This window comes from Heloderma suspectum, chromosome 11, assembly GCF_057233095.1.
Source record: "Heloderma suspectum isolate Gila_16-S chromosome 11, 16-S_ref, whole genome shotgun sequence".
NCBI lineage: Eukaryota > Metazoa > Chordata > Lepidosauria > Squamata > Helodermatidae > Heloderma > Heloderma suspectum.
Window position 1 is genome coordinate 19,058,060 of NC_139468.1, and position 16,660 is coordinate 19,074,719.

General features: G+C 46.4%; 1 protein-coding gene across 6 annotated transcripts in view; it reads right to left on the reverse strand.

The window, feature by feature from the left end:
- SCG3 (secretogranin III) overlaps positions 1-16,660 on the reverse strand; it is a 149,294-nt gene that overhangs the window by 32,886 nt on the left and 99,748 nt on the right. For 4 of the 6 annotated variants that reach the window (XM_084817093.1, XM_084817096.1, XM_084817094.1 and 1 more), the window contains exons 6-10: positions 16,469-16,611; positions 14,460-14,621; positions 13,597-13,737; positions 12,991-13,144; positions 6,828-6,944 (exon numbers count right to left, since the gene is read on the reverse strand). In XM_084817093.1, the coding sequence (XP_084673219.1) occupies positions 6,828-6,944; positions 12,991-13,144; positions 13,597-13,737; positions 14,460-14,621; positions 16,469-16,611 (717 nt within the window). Of the gene's footprint in view, positions 1-3,891; positions 4,932-6,827; positions 6,945-12,990; positions 13,145-13,596; positions 13,738-14,459; positions 14,622-16,468; positions 16,612-16,660 lie in introns of those variants that run through there. The other 2 variants (XM_084817098.1, XM_084817097.1) reach the window with 2 other exon arrangements.

Sequence of the window (16,660 nt, forward strand, 5' to 3'; positions counted from 1 at the left end):
CTCTGTAGATTGTAAAGCAAGGAGTTCTAAAAGCATGTGACTTGATTGAATAAATGATTTATGATTTTGAATGCATAATTCAGGCTTGTAGCTTCAGCCCCCAAAGCGGGCAGGGGTATTTTAAGACAACTATTCTAAAAACAGCTGCTCTCCTGCAGACATCGCTGGCTGCTGCTCCAGATAAAGAGGGCAATGAACTCAGTGAGGGTAGAAGGCAGCTGCACAGATACATGCCTTGGGAGTCCTTACGAGGCTGCCCCTTAAAGAGACAGCTGTTAAGAAGCCTAGCCTAGGATCTGTGGATCCCTTAATATTTCACTGAATGGGAATTAGTTGAGTGGTTGAGGCCAGGCCTGGACTTGGATCAAACCCAAGCTCTGGGGGGTGGGGGCAGTATCAAGAAACCACAATTTGGTGGAAGTGACAAAGGCATGGCTGGTGAGGGAAGGCAGCAGAAGGTGCTAGAGGGAGCAGAATGAGAGAACACCCCAGAGACCTTTTATTTCAAGTAGGGATGGCCAGGAAATCTGGCCCTTTTGGGGCTTGCTGTATTTCCACAGTGTCCCCTGACTCAGCTTGCATTTGCAAGCTGAGCTAGGGACTTCTTCCTGAAATCCGGTAAGTTTTGCATTTTTTAAATTTTTTGAGTAAAGAGCAATGTGCACAGACTGCAGCCACAATTAGCACAAATTACACAAAGTTTGGCTGTAATTTGCACAGATTACACAAACTGCAGCTGCAAACTGCTTTTTCATGCAAATAACACCCCCACCCTCGAAATCCGCGATCTGGGCTGAGTCAATGCAGATCGAGTCAGGCCAACTCATGGGAAAGTGAGCCAAAGTGTAGTGTAGTGGTGAAAGTGACGGACTGGGAGCCGGGAGATCCGGGTTCTAGTCCCCACTTGGCCATGGAAGCTCACTGGGTGACTTTGGGCCAGTCACAGACTCTCAGCCCAACCCACCTCACAGGGTTGTTGTTGTGAGGATACAACGGTGAGGAGGAGGATAATGTAAGCCGCCTTGAGTTCCTTGCGAGAGGGAGAAAGGCGGGGTATAAATGCAATAAATAAATAAATAAATAAAAAGTCCAGGGGTGGGGGGAGCTGATTAACGCACGGTGAGCTTCAACCCGGAAGGCATTCCTCTGACATCCCTCATTTCAATTCATACCAGGGCATTCACACATGACTTGAAAGGTCAGAGGTTATGTGCACTGCCTCTGACTGGGTCAGGTTCTCTGTCAATGTCATGGGACAGGACCTCAAACCGTCATCCTCAGAGGACTCTGACCCCTTGTCCTCAGAAGAGGACAGCAGGAAAAGGAAGTGATCTCAAAGTTGCATCTTCCGGGATTTGATGTAAGTGATTTCCCTGGCTCTTAATCCTGCTCTGCAATGGATTTTGGCTAAACTGTCTGTCTGTCTGTCTGTCTGTCTACCTACCTACCTACCTACCTACCTTTTTCTGGTTTCCTTTTTGAAGAATAGTCTTCTTAATCCTCTCAAGCGTTGTGTGGAGGTTTCTTTTTACCTGATAGCAGCAATGGCGTTCTCTACCCAGCAGCAGCAGTCAATGCTCCAAAGCAGCTGCGCGCATGAATCCTTTTCACAAACCATAGCAACTCTGCCAACAAAGCCACTGGATTTGTCTTTCTTTCATCACTGCTATATTAAGTGAATATTCTCATGGTTTCTTAAGGCCCTTGAGAATATCAGAACAGTGTTTTGAAGGTCAGAAAATAAGAGTCGTTCCTCAACTGTGATGCTAAAAATAGGGCAGCACTGAAGCAACTCCAAGCCTTTCGGAAAGTGCTTTCTGCTACGCTGGGCTGCTTTGATGCTGGAATATTGCCCCAAAGAGCATCACAGACTGGCAGGGTGGCGCTGGGGCTAAACACTCCTTGGGGCTGGTTCCTGGGCCAGCCCAGGATGTTTTGCTGCCCAAGGTGAATGGCAAGATGGCGCCTTCCCATACTGAAGCTGACCGTTGAATCTTTCTCCAGCACTAGCAATGGGGCAGCATCCGCCACTGCACCTGAGGGCAGCTGGCTTTCTTAGTGGATACAGGGCAAGCTCTCCTCCAGCACCTCCCCACCACTCCCTGTGCTTGAGCATCTGCCACCAGAGGCTGCCACCTCACTCCAGCTGTGGCCGGTCCATGCATGAATGTTAATCACTGGATGATTCCAACCGGCCAGCCAGGGTTGACTTGTATGTTCAAATGGAATATCAGAGCAAGATCACTGCCCGGTTTCTGGGGGCCCTGGACAAAGTGCCTTGGGACCACCCTGACAGCTCTCAGCCCTGCCCTGCCCTGCCCTGCCCTGCCCTGGTTGCTTCCTTCCCCTTTCCATGGCACGTTCTCCTCCCCCCTCCCCAGCTGCCCTGATCACTCTATCCTCTCCTCCAAACTTACTGGTGGCAATGGGAGGGGGTTCTTTTTCTTTCTTTAAGGGAGCAATCCTATAGCCTCTAGACAGTGCCTGGGGGCCATCGGATTTTTCGGATCCTATGGCCATACCACCCTGATCTCGTCTGATCTCGGAAGCTAAGCAGGCTCAGGCCCGGTTAGGACTTGGATGGGAGACCACCTGGGAATACCAGGTGCTGTAGGCTTGGGAGGGGCCATAGCTCAGTGTGACAGAGTGCATGCTTGGCATGCAGAAGGTCCTTGGTCCGATGCCTGGCTTCTCCAAGCAGGGCAAGGAAAGAATCCTGCCTGAAGCCCTTGAGAGCTGCTGCCAGGCAGTGTCAACAATGCTGGGCTAGATGGCGCAATGGTCTGACTCAGTCTAAGGCAGCTTCCTATGTTCCTGTGATCCGAGGCTGGAGACAGCGCTCTCACCACGGAACCAGGAGTCTGAGCTTATAAAGAATCCTCCAGCTGACCCAGCCTCCTTCTCTCCTGCTCTGCAGAGCCCCAGCTGGACAGGCAACATCGCCCATCTAGCACAAAGGCAGGGCGAGAGGGGCACAGAGGCAACAGTCGCCACCACTGCTCCTCCCGCCCTGCATCGGGTGATCGTAAGCCTCCGAGTCCAGGGGCTTAAGATCATCGAGGGTGCAACCCATAGGATTGTGCTCTAAACCATTAGTTGGGTTGTGCTGCACAGCCAAGCGCTGGCTGAGGATCCAGCCATGTCTCTTGCCTTTGTTTCTTCAGAGCGCCCTTGGCCTGTGCTTTGGCAGTGTCCCCTGTCTAAATGTTTAGAGAGAGGAGAAAAGGTGTTGTGGCAACCGGCATCAGCACCATTTGTGCCTATCATGAAGGCCAGGTGTTGATGCAACATTGCCGTCCCCCCATCCTGTGCTGCTGTCTCTGGTGGACATCTGGTTCCCCAGCCCCCCGGTTGCAGGGTCCTGGACTTAGGCCCTGAAGTCTGACCATAGCAGAACCACTGCATTGCAGATCTCACAGCACAGATCTAACTCTCACAAACTCAGTGCTTTTTAATGGACTCAGTTCACACATTCAGCTGCCAGTTGTCAGCACAGTACAGCTGTCTGGCACCTTCAACTGCCATTAGAGCACACTAATTTGGGCAGAGCCAGAAGTGTGTGTGTGAATGTAGTGAAAATAACCACCCCTGCAAAATGCACATTTTGCCCTTTGGGTGATAGCATAAAAAGCTTGCAAAGCATGCAGAGTGGGGAAGGTTTGTACATTCCAAGTGAGGGCAGGAAGTATTGCTCTCCCTCTGATTTGGCTTCATGACATCATCACACAGGCCAAACTGATTGTCTACGTGGTGCTGGCCATGTCATGTGATCCCTCATTGGCTGGACCTTACCATACCCAGCAAGATGAAGAATACTCTGAAAAGAAAAGTGCCAAAGCAGCTGAGCTGCTGAGAAATGCAGCAAACATGAGAAAAACTGGTGCAAAGAGGTGAGGTCTGGACCCTTTTATTTTCCAGTGCTGTTCCTCATCCAATGGAAACATCTCAATCCCATCCATGTCTTTTGGGAATGAAGTCCCACCAATTTGAAAGACACTTGCTCCCATGTAAGTGTGCATAAGATGGCAGTGCTAACCTTTGCACATTTTGCCACTTGTACAAAATAAAGGAATCAGAGGAATCCATTTTGGGGGTGGAGCTCAATGAGTTTTTGTCAGCTCAGCGCCCCCCCCGGACTTCGATCCATTTTCTGCTAACTGGCCTGACTCAGTCTGCAGTGAGTAGGACCAGTTAGTGGATTTTCTGTGGTTTTTTATTTGCACAAATTTGCATAATTTGCACAAATTGCACGAAGTGCAGCTGCGGAGTTGCGCAAATGTCTGTTTGCACAAATTACTCCTGACACCAAAAAAGTTCAGGAAAAACCCACAGCTCGGCCCACAAATGCAAGCCATGTTGGGTGGGCAGTGGAAGTCCATCGAGCGCCACTTGGATTTCCAAGTGAGAGACACCCCTAGTACAAAGCCTTCTGGTAGCACCTCATGCTACTGTTCCTTCCTGAACCGTGATCTGATTCTCCAAGATAGTTTTTCAGATGGTCTTTCTTATGCGGCAGATATGAAGGGCCTTTTCACCCACCCAAACATACTGCGAGGCCAACAGAGTTATGATCCAGCAAGCCCACTGAGGTGTGTGGAAATGCTTGGATGCATTCCGTGAGAATTTCATCCCTGCCCCCCATTCCCTCACCCACCCCAAAGTAGCACCCCTCTGTCAGGCTGCATCACAAGATCCAGCAGTCCCCGTAGGTTTTAGAAGTGTCTTGTGCATATGGGAGCAGGAAGGTGAAGAGCTGGGGGTTGGCAGGAGAGAAAAGATAACAGCTCTGCTGTGCATCTCTGGATTGCAGCCAATGTTCTCTCTTCATCCTCCTGCAGAGACCACAGAGCAGAGGCTGGAAACAGCTACCGATGCTGGCAGTTCTCCGACAGGGATCAAGCTGCTTGAGCATTCCAAAAAACAAAATAACTCTGTAGAAGAAGAAAAAAAAACCCATACAGTGGAGAACCCTCCCCCACCTCAGATAAAGACAGCCCAAGGAGAACTGAGTATGCTTGGTGAGCAGAAAATGCTGGCTGACAGTTGGGTCAGGGGACCAAAAACAAGGATGTGGAGGGGGAATGGAATGGAGCAGCTGCAGTCCTGAACAGGGAACAGTTCACGCTGCAACATTTTGTTGCAGGTCTCCCTTGCATTCCTTAATACCAGATGCTGGGGGACGAACGTCAGAGGGTGGCTGGCAACCCCTTTTGCCCCCTGCCTGTGAGCTTCCCAGAAGCATCTGACCATCCAGTGCTAGATACAGAATACTGGACTAGATGGATCTTTGGTCTGAAGCAAGTAAGTCTTCTTTTATGACAGCCTTCCCCAACCTGGGGCCCTCCACATGGGTTGGCTGCAACTCCCATAATTCCCAGCCAGCAGTTGGCCTTTGGCCATGCTGGCTGGTAATTGCAGCCAACCCACCCGGAGGGCACCAGGTTGGAGAAGGCTGTTCTATGACTTATTTCTGTTTACTTTGTCTTACAGCATTCCTTCTATAATCTTCACCACACTAATCAGCTCATTCTCTCTCTCTCTCTCTCTCTCTCTGACTCTCTCTCTGACTCTGTCTCTCTCTCTCTCTCACACACACAAGCTTTTGTTTTGGGAACCAGGAAAATTCAAATATAACGATAGAAATATCAGCAACAGTAAATCCAGAACAAAAGAGAAACAGCAAACTAATCAAGCCCAATATAATACTACCACCAATACTAATATTAACAACAACAAGAGCAACAAGAAATATAACAACAACAACAACAACAACAACAACAGATGTGATTTTCTGACTGCTCAGATTGTCTGATTTGCATCTACTATTGTTCATACCCAATGCCTTGGCTGATCAGCCAGTCAGTCAAATTTATTTACTGAAAACCATTGGTCAACACAAACAGGCCAAGTAATCAGATTAAATGAGAGATGATACCCAGCACATGGAACCCCATTTTGTATAATAAATGTGTATCTAATTTGTTGGGCTGCAAGGGCAAACACAGAGACCTTGTATGTAATATATTTATCCCTATCACACAATAGGTAACCAATCTTTTCCCTCCTGTTCAGAAAAGGAACTCTCAAGAATCTCTTTCAGAAGCCTATCCCTAAGGGAATTATACAGATAACAATACAACACATAATGGACACTGTCTTCCACCTCTTTCTGGCCACAAATATATACACAGTAGTTTACGGGTATGCCAGCATGCCTCCCTTCTGAATTCTGTGCTCCTGCTCTGTGTTGATCCAAATTTATTTACCATTACCAATCATTTACCAATGATAATTCCAGTGTTATCTATATTCTGCACTTCTAGTTGAGGTCAATGCATTCCATGTCTATGATCTCAGCTGGATTAGATTCAGGATAAACTGCTGACTTTGTAAAGCTCAAGTGATTGGAAAGGGCCCTGGTAACCAGTAGCTTCAAGGGATTACTCCTTAGTATTAATGGTATTACTGCTCAGTATTAATGCTATTAAGTAACAACAGAATAAGTAGATCTGAAATATAGCTTTTCTACTGGAAACCTTGCTGTTGAGAAATGCTCTATTGTTACAGGCGTACAGGACCACTACAATTAATAGCCCTACGCCGATTTATTGTGGACACCTGTTCAGGTCAACTAATCTTATTCTGATTGAAACTGATTCATATTAAGGCCATGAATACTCTGCACTTCAACAATGTTCAAAATATTTTGTTATGAAAAAGTAAGTGCTTTGAATGAACCAGACCAGATCTTGAGCAAATGACAACACAATCCCCCAGTCCCCATGCTACAAGAGAAACAGCATAAGAAGTTATAAATGTGCTCTTACCCAAGTAGGAAACACCTTCTTCGGGCGTGATAGTTCCATATTTGACCATCATCTTCACAAAGTCTATTAAGGTCTTCATGATAGTTATCAATGTTTCTTTTTCCTTAGCTTCTTTCTCTGCAATGACGAACAGAGCGTTAGTGTAGGCAACTGCGTGATCCATTAGAAGTCAGGAACATGATGGGATCACTCCTGAGCTACAACCCACATTTAGCTACAACCTGCAAGTTGGGGCCCCTTTTCATTTTTTAAAACACATTTGTGCTTTAAAAAACAACAACAAACCTTTGTGCTTTTCTCTCTCCCAGGCTGTGAAGGTTTTGTTGCTGTTGTTGCAGACTGCTATTGTTGCTGTCACGGCTGTTAACCTTGTTGCTGGTTTTATTGTTGGCTTTTATTGTTGTTTTTATTGTTTTTATGTTTTTCTCACTTTTAACATTTTAACTGTTTTTATGTATTTTATTGCTGTAAGCAGCCTTGGGAGGGCTTCTGCTCTGAAAGGCGGCCAAGAAATGTTTTAAATAAATAAATAAAATCAATAAATGTAAAGCTGCAAGCCTAAACTAATTTACTAGGGAGTAACACTGCTTTGTTGTGGCGAAGGGGCTTGCGTAACTCAGTGAAGACATAAGCTATGCCATGCAGGGCCACCCAAGATGGACAGGTCATGCCGGAGAGTTCTGACAAAATGTGGTCCACTGGAGAAGGAAATGGCAACCCACTCCAGGATTCTTGCCAAGAAAACCCCATGGAACGTAACACAAGGCTAAAAGAGATGACACCGGAAGATGAGCCCCTCAGGTCGGAAGGTGTCCAATATACTACTAGGGAAGAGCAGAGGGTATTTCCAAGTAGCGCCACAAAGAGTGAAGCGTCTGGGCCAAACCCGAAAGGACACTCAGCTGTGGATATGTCTGGTGGTGAAAAGAAAATCCGATGCTGTAAAGAACAATATTGTTTAGGAACCTGGAATGTCAGATCAATGAATCAAGGTAAGCTGGAGGTGGTCAAACATGAGATGGCAAGATTGAACATTGACATCTTGGGAATCAGTGAACTAAAATGGACAGGCATGGGCAAATTTAATACAGGTGGCCATCATATCTACTACTGTGGGCAAGAATCCCTTAGAAGAAATGGAGTAGCACTCATAGTCAACAAAAGGGTGGGAAAAGCAGCACTGGGGTACAATCTCAAAAATGATAGAATGATCTCAGTACGACTCCAAGGCAAACCATTCAACATCACAGTAATTCAAGTCTATGCCCCAACCACTGATGCTGAAGAAGCTGAGGTTGATCCATTCTATGAAGACCTAGAACACCTTCTAGAACTAACACCCAAAAAAGATGTCCTCTTCATCATAGGGGATTGGAATGCTAAAGTAGAAAGTCAAGAAATCACTGGGATAACAGGCAGGCATGGCCTTGGTGTACAAAATGAAGCAGGACAAAGGCTAAGAGAGTTTTGCCAAGAGAACACGCTGATCATAGCAAACACTCTTTTCCAACAGCACAAGAGATGACTCTACACATGGACATCACCAGATGGTCAATATCGAAATCAGATTGATTATGTCCTTTGCAGCCAAAGATGGAGAAGCTCTATACAGTCAGTCAAAACAAGACCTGGAGCTGACTGTGGCTCAGATCATGAGCTGCTTCTTGCAAAATTTCGGCTTAAATTGAAGAAAGTAGGGAAAACCACTAAACCATTCAGGTATGACATAAATCATATTCCTTATGAATATACACTGGAGGGGATGAATAGATTTAAGGGATTAGACCTGATAGACAGAGTGCCTGAGGAACTATGGACGGAGGTCCATAACATTGTTCAGGAGGCAGCAACTCAATCCATCCCAAAGAAATAGAAATGCAAGAAAGCAAAGTGGCTGTCTGATGAGGCTTTACATGTAGCTGAGGAAAGAAGGGAAGGGAAAAGCAAGGGAGAAAGGGGAAGATATATCCAACTGAATGCAGAGTTCCAGAGAATAGCAAGGAGAGACAAGAAGGCCTTCTTAAATGAACAATGCAAAGAAATGGAGGAAAACAACAGAATGGGAAAGACTAGAGATCTCTTCAAGAAAATTGGAGATCTCAAGGGAATGTTTTGTGCAAAGACGGGCATGATAAAGGACAAAGAAGGCAGGGACCTAACAGAAGCAGATGAGATTAAGAAGAGGTGGCAAGAATACACAGAAGAAGTATTCAGGAAAGATCTGAATGTCCCTGATAGCCATGATAGTGCGGTCACTGAACTTGAGCCGGACATCCTCGAGAGTGAAGTCAAGTGGGCCTTAGGAAGCATTAGTAACAACAAAGCTAGTGGAGATGACAGTATTCTAGCTGAGCTATTTAAGATCCTAAAAGATGATGCTGTTAAAGTGCTGTACTCAATATGCCAACAAATTTGGAACACTCAACAGTGGCCACAAGACTGGAAAAGGTCAGTTTACATTCCAATTCCAAAAAAGGGCAATGCCAAAGAGTGTTCAAACTACTGTACATTGTGCTCATTTTACATGCCACCAAGGTGATGCTCAAAATCCTACAAGCTAGGCTTCAGCAGTATGCGAACCAAGAACTACCGGAAGTACAAGCTGGGTTTTGAAGAGGCAGAGGAACTAGAGATCAAATCGCCAACATTCGCTGGATCATGGAGAAAGCAAGAGAATTCCAGAAAAATGTCTATTTCTGCTTCATTGACTATGCTAAAGCCTTTGATTGTGTGGATCACAACAAACTGTGGCAAATTCTGAAAGAGATGGGGGTACCAGACCACCTTACCTGTCTCCTGAGAAACCTGTACGAGGGTCAAGAAGCAACAGTAAGAACTGGACATGGAACAACCGATTGGTTCAAAATTGGGAAAGGAGTACGACAAGGCTGCATATTGTCGCCCTGCTTATTTAACTTATATGCAGAGTACATCATGAGAAACGCCAGGTTGGATGAATCACAGGTCGGAATTAAGATTGCCGGGAGAATTATCAACAACCTCAGATATGCAGATGATACCACCCTAATGGCAGAAAGCAAAGAGGATCTAAAGAGCCTCTTGTTGAGGGTGAAATTGGAGAGTGCAAAAAGCTGGTTTGAAACTCAACATTAAAAAAACTAAGATCATGGCATCTGGCCCCATCGCTTCCTGGCATACGGAAGGGGAAGAAATGGAAGCAGTGACAGATTTTATTTTCTTGGGCTCCAAGATCACCGCAGATGGTGACTGTAGCCATGAAATTAAAAGACGCTTGCTCCTTGGGAGGAAAGCTATGGCAAACCTAGACAGCATAGTAAGAAGCAGAGACATCACCTTGCCGACAAAGGTCCATCTAATCAAAGCTATGGTTTTCCCATTAGTAATGTATGGCTGTGAGAGCTGGACTATAAGGAAGGCTGAGCGCCGAAGAATCGATGCTTTCGAACTGTGGTGCTGGAGAAGACTCTGATGAGTCCCCTGGACTGCAAGGAGGTCAAATCAGTCAATCCTAAAGGAGATCAACCTTGAGTGCTCATTGGAAGGACAGATACTGAAGCTGAAGCTCAAATATTTTGGCCACCTAATGCAAAGAGAAAACTCTCTGGAAAAGACCCTGATGCTGGGAAAGACTGAAGGCAAAAGGAGAAGGGACGGCAGAGGATGAGATGGCTAGATAGCATCACTGATGCAATGAATATGGACTTGAGCATGCTCCGGGAGAGAGCGCAGGACAGGAAGGCCTGGCGTGCTATGGTCCATGGGGTCACGAAGAGTTGGACACGACTGAACAACTGAACAACAACAAACCTCCACTGAACACAGTGGGATTTGCTTCCAAGTAAAACATGGCCAGGACTGCATTACTTAAGTCAGAAGAGCCAGCATCTTGAATTAGGCCTGGAAGCCAAATATTATTAGCCAGCGCACTTGTAAAAGCCCACAGAACATCTTCAGATGTAACACGACATGAATACTTGATCCCCTCCTTTGACCTTCCTTCCCAGCCACCCCAGCCACTATCTCTGCCTTTCCATGTCTGTTCTCCATCTTGTCATATATATAACACTTATATATAAAACTTACTGCATTAGACAATCAGTAACATGCACTTCCACTAATGTGATCTATTAAACTGAAGGTAAACAAAATGAATGCTGTATGTCATATGCAGGAAAACCTACAACAGACCTAATAACAAGATTCTGTAACCACAAATCTGCAATTCTTACTAAAAAAAAAATGTAGAGCAGGCTGGTTCAAGATTTTTTTTAACTCACCTGCACATCGTCTCTCAGACTTAGAATTGCTTCAAACTGAACAAACAAACAACACTGACATGCTTGACAGAAAGAAAAACTTCTGGATCTACAGACTCAGAACTCTTAGTCCATATGGCCTTAACGTGGAGGACAGTTTATAAGCTTTCTACCACCCACACTTCTGTTTGTTCTTCTTAGGAATTTTCACCTTCCACTGTTCCAAAGTGCCACTCCTGGTATCCATTTAACATCATGACTACTGATGAAGGTGGAAGCCAAAATGTTTAGCACTAAATATATATTTTAATTAGTCTGTTGTTAGTCTCTCTCTCTCTCTCTCTCTCTCTCTCTCTCTTTCTCTCTCTCTCTCTCACACACACACACACACACACACACCCCTATATACATATGCAGTAGTAGAATGAAATTTGCTTACCATGGTACTGACAGCTATGCAGAAAGCCACCTGATGACTAAAGGACACTCTGCAAAGCCAGAACCCCTCACCAAGGGGAGGGAGGCAGAAACAGCAACTCAGCTTTGGCAAGGGACCTACCACAGCTTGGGAGCTGTCACGGCCATTTGTTGTTTTTTTTTTTAAAGGATCCCCCCTCCCCCAAAAGAGCACTGCTTGCAATTTTCACACACGGCAGCTGGAGTTGCAGCATCATCAGCATCACCTTCCTGCATCCCGGCTTGATAGAGGCTGACAGGCAAAACAGGAGAAGTTACTGGCTAAGCCAGAAAGGGCTCTGTGGAAGGGATGGAAGGATGGTGACATGGGGGTGATGATAAGTTCCAAGTTTGTTAGGCTAGGCAAAGGCTCATCAAAGCAAGCCTTTTCTTTCCTCCCCAGCTCACTCAGGCTGGCCACTGGCTGGCATGTTTGCTCAGACAAAAGGAAGGGATGGCTGGCTCTTTTACATACTCCCAAGGCATGGTCAGGTGCATGGATGCATTAATGTGAATTTTGATCCTGTCTTTCTTCTCAAACAAGAACTGAAACTGGGTATTTAGAGTCCCTTGCCAGTTTTTTTTTAAAAGAGATAGATGAAAGCAGCAGTGTAGTGAAGCCAGAGACCACTTTTGCCTGCTAATTTGGGTCTGAGCTCCAAGGACCAGTGATCCAACTCACTGCTCTAAGGCAACTTTCTGTGTATCTAAGCAGCAAGGACAGTGAAGTGAGAGTTCAAGGTCAAGGTCCACATTTCAAGTTTCTAAACATGGACCTTGACCTCTCACTTCACCATCCTTGCTGCTTAGAAGGATGCATCCATCCTTCGCCATCCTTCCTGCTTCACAAGAAGGATGCATCCATCCTTCAAGGATTCAAGAAGGAGGCATCCATCCTTTGCCATCCTTCCTGCTTCACAAGAAGGATGCATCCATCCTTCGCCATCCTTCCTGCTTCACAAGAAGGATGCATCCATCCTTCAAGGATTCAAGAAGGATGCATCCATCCTTCGCCATCCTTCCTGCTTCACAAGAAGGATGCATCCATCCTTCAAGGATTCAAGAAGGAGGCATCCATCCTTTGCCATCCTTCCTGCTTCACAAGAAGGATGCATCCATCCTTTGCCATCCTTCCTGCTTCACAAGAAGGATGCTTCCATCCTTCAAGGATTCAAGAAGGAGGCATCCATCCTTCACCATCCTTCCTGCTTAGCAGGATGCATCCTTCAAGTTTCTGAACATGGACCTTGACCTCTCATTTCACCATCCTTCCTGCTTAGACACACAGAAAGCTGCCTGCATGTTTAGGGTGCAATCCCATGCATGTTTTGGAAGGAAAAAGTCCTACGAACCCCAGCATTCCCCAGCCAGCATGGGAGTTGTAGGACTTTTTCCTGTCGAAATATGTATACTGTAGGAGTGTGCCCTTAGAAACATTCTGATATGTTTTAGCTTGTTATGAGACTCACCTGAGTTAAGGCTTTTCAGCAGTTCATAAAAGTTAGGGAAATACTGGAGATCTTCAAAATTATCCTCAGGAGGCAGCTCGTTTCTTCTTTCCAAGGCATTGGAGGATGTCCACGCGCTATCCAAAGTATCATCTTGATCGGTATTTTGGGGCACCTGCATACAAGGCATTAAAAAGAGGAATACATCAATATGGACACCAGAACCCCAAGGGGAGCAACCCACAGCTTTCCTTCCTTCCTTCCTTCCTTCCTTCCTTCCTTCCTTCCTTCCTTCCTTTCTCATTGGAGCTAGCTAGAGCCACAGCAAGGACAATGCCCAGGTTGGTGTCAGTCCGTTTGGGTTCACGCTTCGAAGACGTGGGGGTTGCTGATAGCTCAGACAGCTTTTAAAAGGATTAGATGCAGTCATCCCCAACCAGATACCCTCCAGATGTTTTGGACTTCAACTCCCATCAGCCCCAGCTAGCATGGTCAATGGTCAGGAATGCTGGGGGTTGGAGTCCAAAACATCTGGAGGGCACCACTTTGGAGAAGGCTGGATTAGATGGGATAACAGCTATTACCCATGATAGCTAAATGGAATCTCCATGTTCAGTGGCAGTATACCTTTGATTCCACATGATGGAGACCAACTGAAGGGATCCCCAGCACTTGCATCACTGTTTTGTGAGAACATGAAGGCATGTGGCTGTTCACTGTATGCAGTGGCACAGCTAAGGCTGATGTCCAGGGCCACCCAGGCCCACCCTGAAATGACAGGTGATGGGGAGATGAGGGCAGGATCAAGCAAGATGATGGCAGGTGATGAGGGCGGGAACAATCAAGTGATGGCAGGGGATGAGGGCAGGAGCAAGCAAACTGATGGCAGGTGATGAGGGCAGGAACAAGCAGGTGATGGCAGGGGATGAAGGCAGGAGCAAGCAAGTGATGGCAGGGGATGAGGGCAGGAGCAACAAGATGATGGCAGGGGATGAGGGCGGGTACAAGCAAGTGATGGCAGGGGATGAGGGCAGGAGCAAGCAAGATGATGGCAGGTGATGAGGGCAGGAACAATCAAGTGATGGCAGGGGATGAGGGCAGGAGTAAGCAAGCCCGGCATGAGAACAAGGCACACAGCTCAGCTGGTCACAGTCTTCCACACTATAGTGAAATGTATTAGATTTCTGTTTAAATTACAATAATTTCTAAATTTGCATCTACACATATAAATTAGCTTATGCAAATGGGTGCCTCTTTTTTGATGACGCATTTCCTCTTTTGGGGCGATTCAGAAGTGTCCGTCCTACAGGAAGGCAGAGTTTTCACATCCTGACAAATACTCAAGGGATATGTTACCAACGGCTGTCTTAGGAATCATAAAACCTCTTGAATTAGTTCAGCCCAGAAGTCATATCCCGCCAAGCAAACATCAGAAAGTGGGCTGATTCGCCATACTGCCCAGTAACTGGGATGAAACTGAGAAGCATTACCATTTTTTCTTCCAGTTTCTCTTTGGTATCACTGTCTGTTCTGCTTGGAATGTAATCAAGATCTTCAGACGCCTTTTCACGATCTTTTGCTTCATTGGCAATTAGCTGTTGCAACACTTCAGCCACCTCATCCTCCAGTGTGTAGGCCTGGCTTTCTGTAATCTTGGGAGGGTGGAGTGAGAAGAAGAGAGATTACATTTCCCCCACTTCAGCTCTGCAAATAGTTTATTCCTCTGAAGTCAGGAGATTTTCCACAGGGTGGTGGGCTCTCCATGCAGTGTGGCATATTTTTCTCAAAAAAGCCACCTTGAGAACGCACAGTTTGTTGTTGGGTTGTTCAGGGTGGTTAACAGGCCACACTGCATGGTTAACAAGCACTGCATGGTTAACAAGCAGATTTTCCTGTGGAAAATCTCCTGGCTTCAGACAACACGCTAACCTATGGTTCAACAAACGACCCATGGTTCAACAACAACCCACACTCAAGCACCAAGTATAGGTTAGCATGTTGTGTGAACAGCCCCAGTGTTAGGCAGTTCCATCTTTTGAGAAAGGGCCACAGATCAGAACCAGGGCCAGCCCTATCATTAAGCAGAGTGAGACAGTAGCTTCAGGTGGTAGATGCTCGGTGGTGCAGGCAGCCTGCTCTGCATCCCCTAAGCCAGTCTGCTGCCCTCCGGTGTGGTGTCCTCCTCCATCACTGCTGAAGAAAGATTCAACTGTCTGCCTGGAGTGGTGGTGATGGTGGTGGTGGTGGGACCGATAGTTTGACTCAGCATCAGGCATCTTCACGTGATCACATCCAGTCTTTCCAGTGGAGGATGGTGGCTCTGATGTCAGTGGGGTGGTAAATTCGCTCTGGGTTTCAGTCAGAACCAGTCAGAAGCCTGAGGGAGCTATCCAAGGTGCAGAGCACTTTGGAATTCGCTGCAAAGCAAGAGCTCTGACTGAAACCCGGAGTGGATTCATCACCCCACTGATATTGGAGCCCCCAGCCTCCACTGCATCTTTCTACACATGTGATAATAAGTGGCACACACAGGCCAGCCGTTGTGCAGGGCTGATCCACCCAGGGAGACTGGAGCTTCCATTCTTTCATTAAACCTGAATCGACAGATTTCCCTTTGAAATCAACAGTGTCTAGCTTGATGCGGCCGAAGGATTAATGGTACAGTGTGCAACACCACCACTCGATTAAGATGACACTAATCATTTGACTCAGGAGCACATCAGGGCAGATGGGTGCAGGGGGTGAAAACACTCGCTCAGCCCTCCCCAACCTGATGTGTTGGACTACAACTCCCAGCATCCCCCAGTTGTAGTCCAACACGTCCAGAAAGCACTAGGTTGGGGAAGATTAAACTTGCCTGTCACCTCTCTGAGTAAAATCTTTTGGCATCGTATTTCAGCAATGTGATGAAGGAGACTAGGTCCTCAGGTGTACTGAAGTCAATAGCTGCATGCCTGCTATCAGGTGGAGGCTGGTGGCTCCGATTTCGGCAGGGCTGTGAATCCATCTTGGGTTTCAGCCAGAACCAGCCAGAACTCTAAAGGAGCTATCCAAGGTGCTGAGCCTATTTTGAGGATAGGGCACAGTACCTTGGATAGCTCCTTTAGAATTCTGGCTGGTTCTGACTGAAACTACAATGGATCCAGAGCCCCACCGAAGTTGGAGCCACCAGCCTCAGCTGCTTCTATTGACTGACTATTTTTTTAAAGCTTGCAGAGCATCTTTCTCATAAGAATATCACAAGTCGCTCTGTAATTCCCAGAAGCTGTGCAGTGGGGAGACCTTAACTGAGACTGCTTCTCACATCCTTGCCATCCCCTCTGCCCCTTTTTCTGGGCTTATTTGCCCATCATAAAGCTATACAAGAACTTGGCATCTTTGCATAACATAGCCAAATTATTCATTCATTCAATAAATAGTAACTGAGCCAAAAATAAGGGGTGGGAGGGGGAAAAAAATCAGTCTGGGTATGTGAATAAACGGATGCCTGGAAACTTACAAGGCCCAGATTTAGAAGCTTGGAAACGATTTTGTCAAAGACACCTCTGTCGTTTTCTTCATATATTCTCATGGCAATCTTCTGGACAATGTCTTCAGCTGTTAACGGTGTGCCATCAAGCTGATGAAGTCCATCTGGGTCATCTGAAAGTATCATAGCTTAACAAAGTGGTGCCCTGTTCCATCTGATATG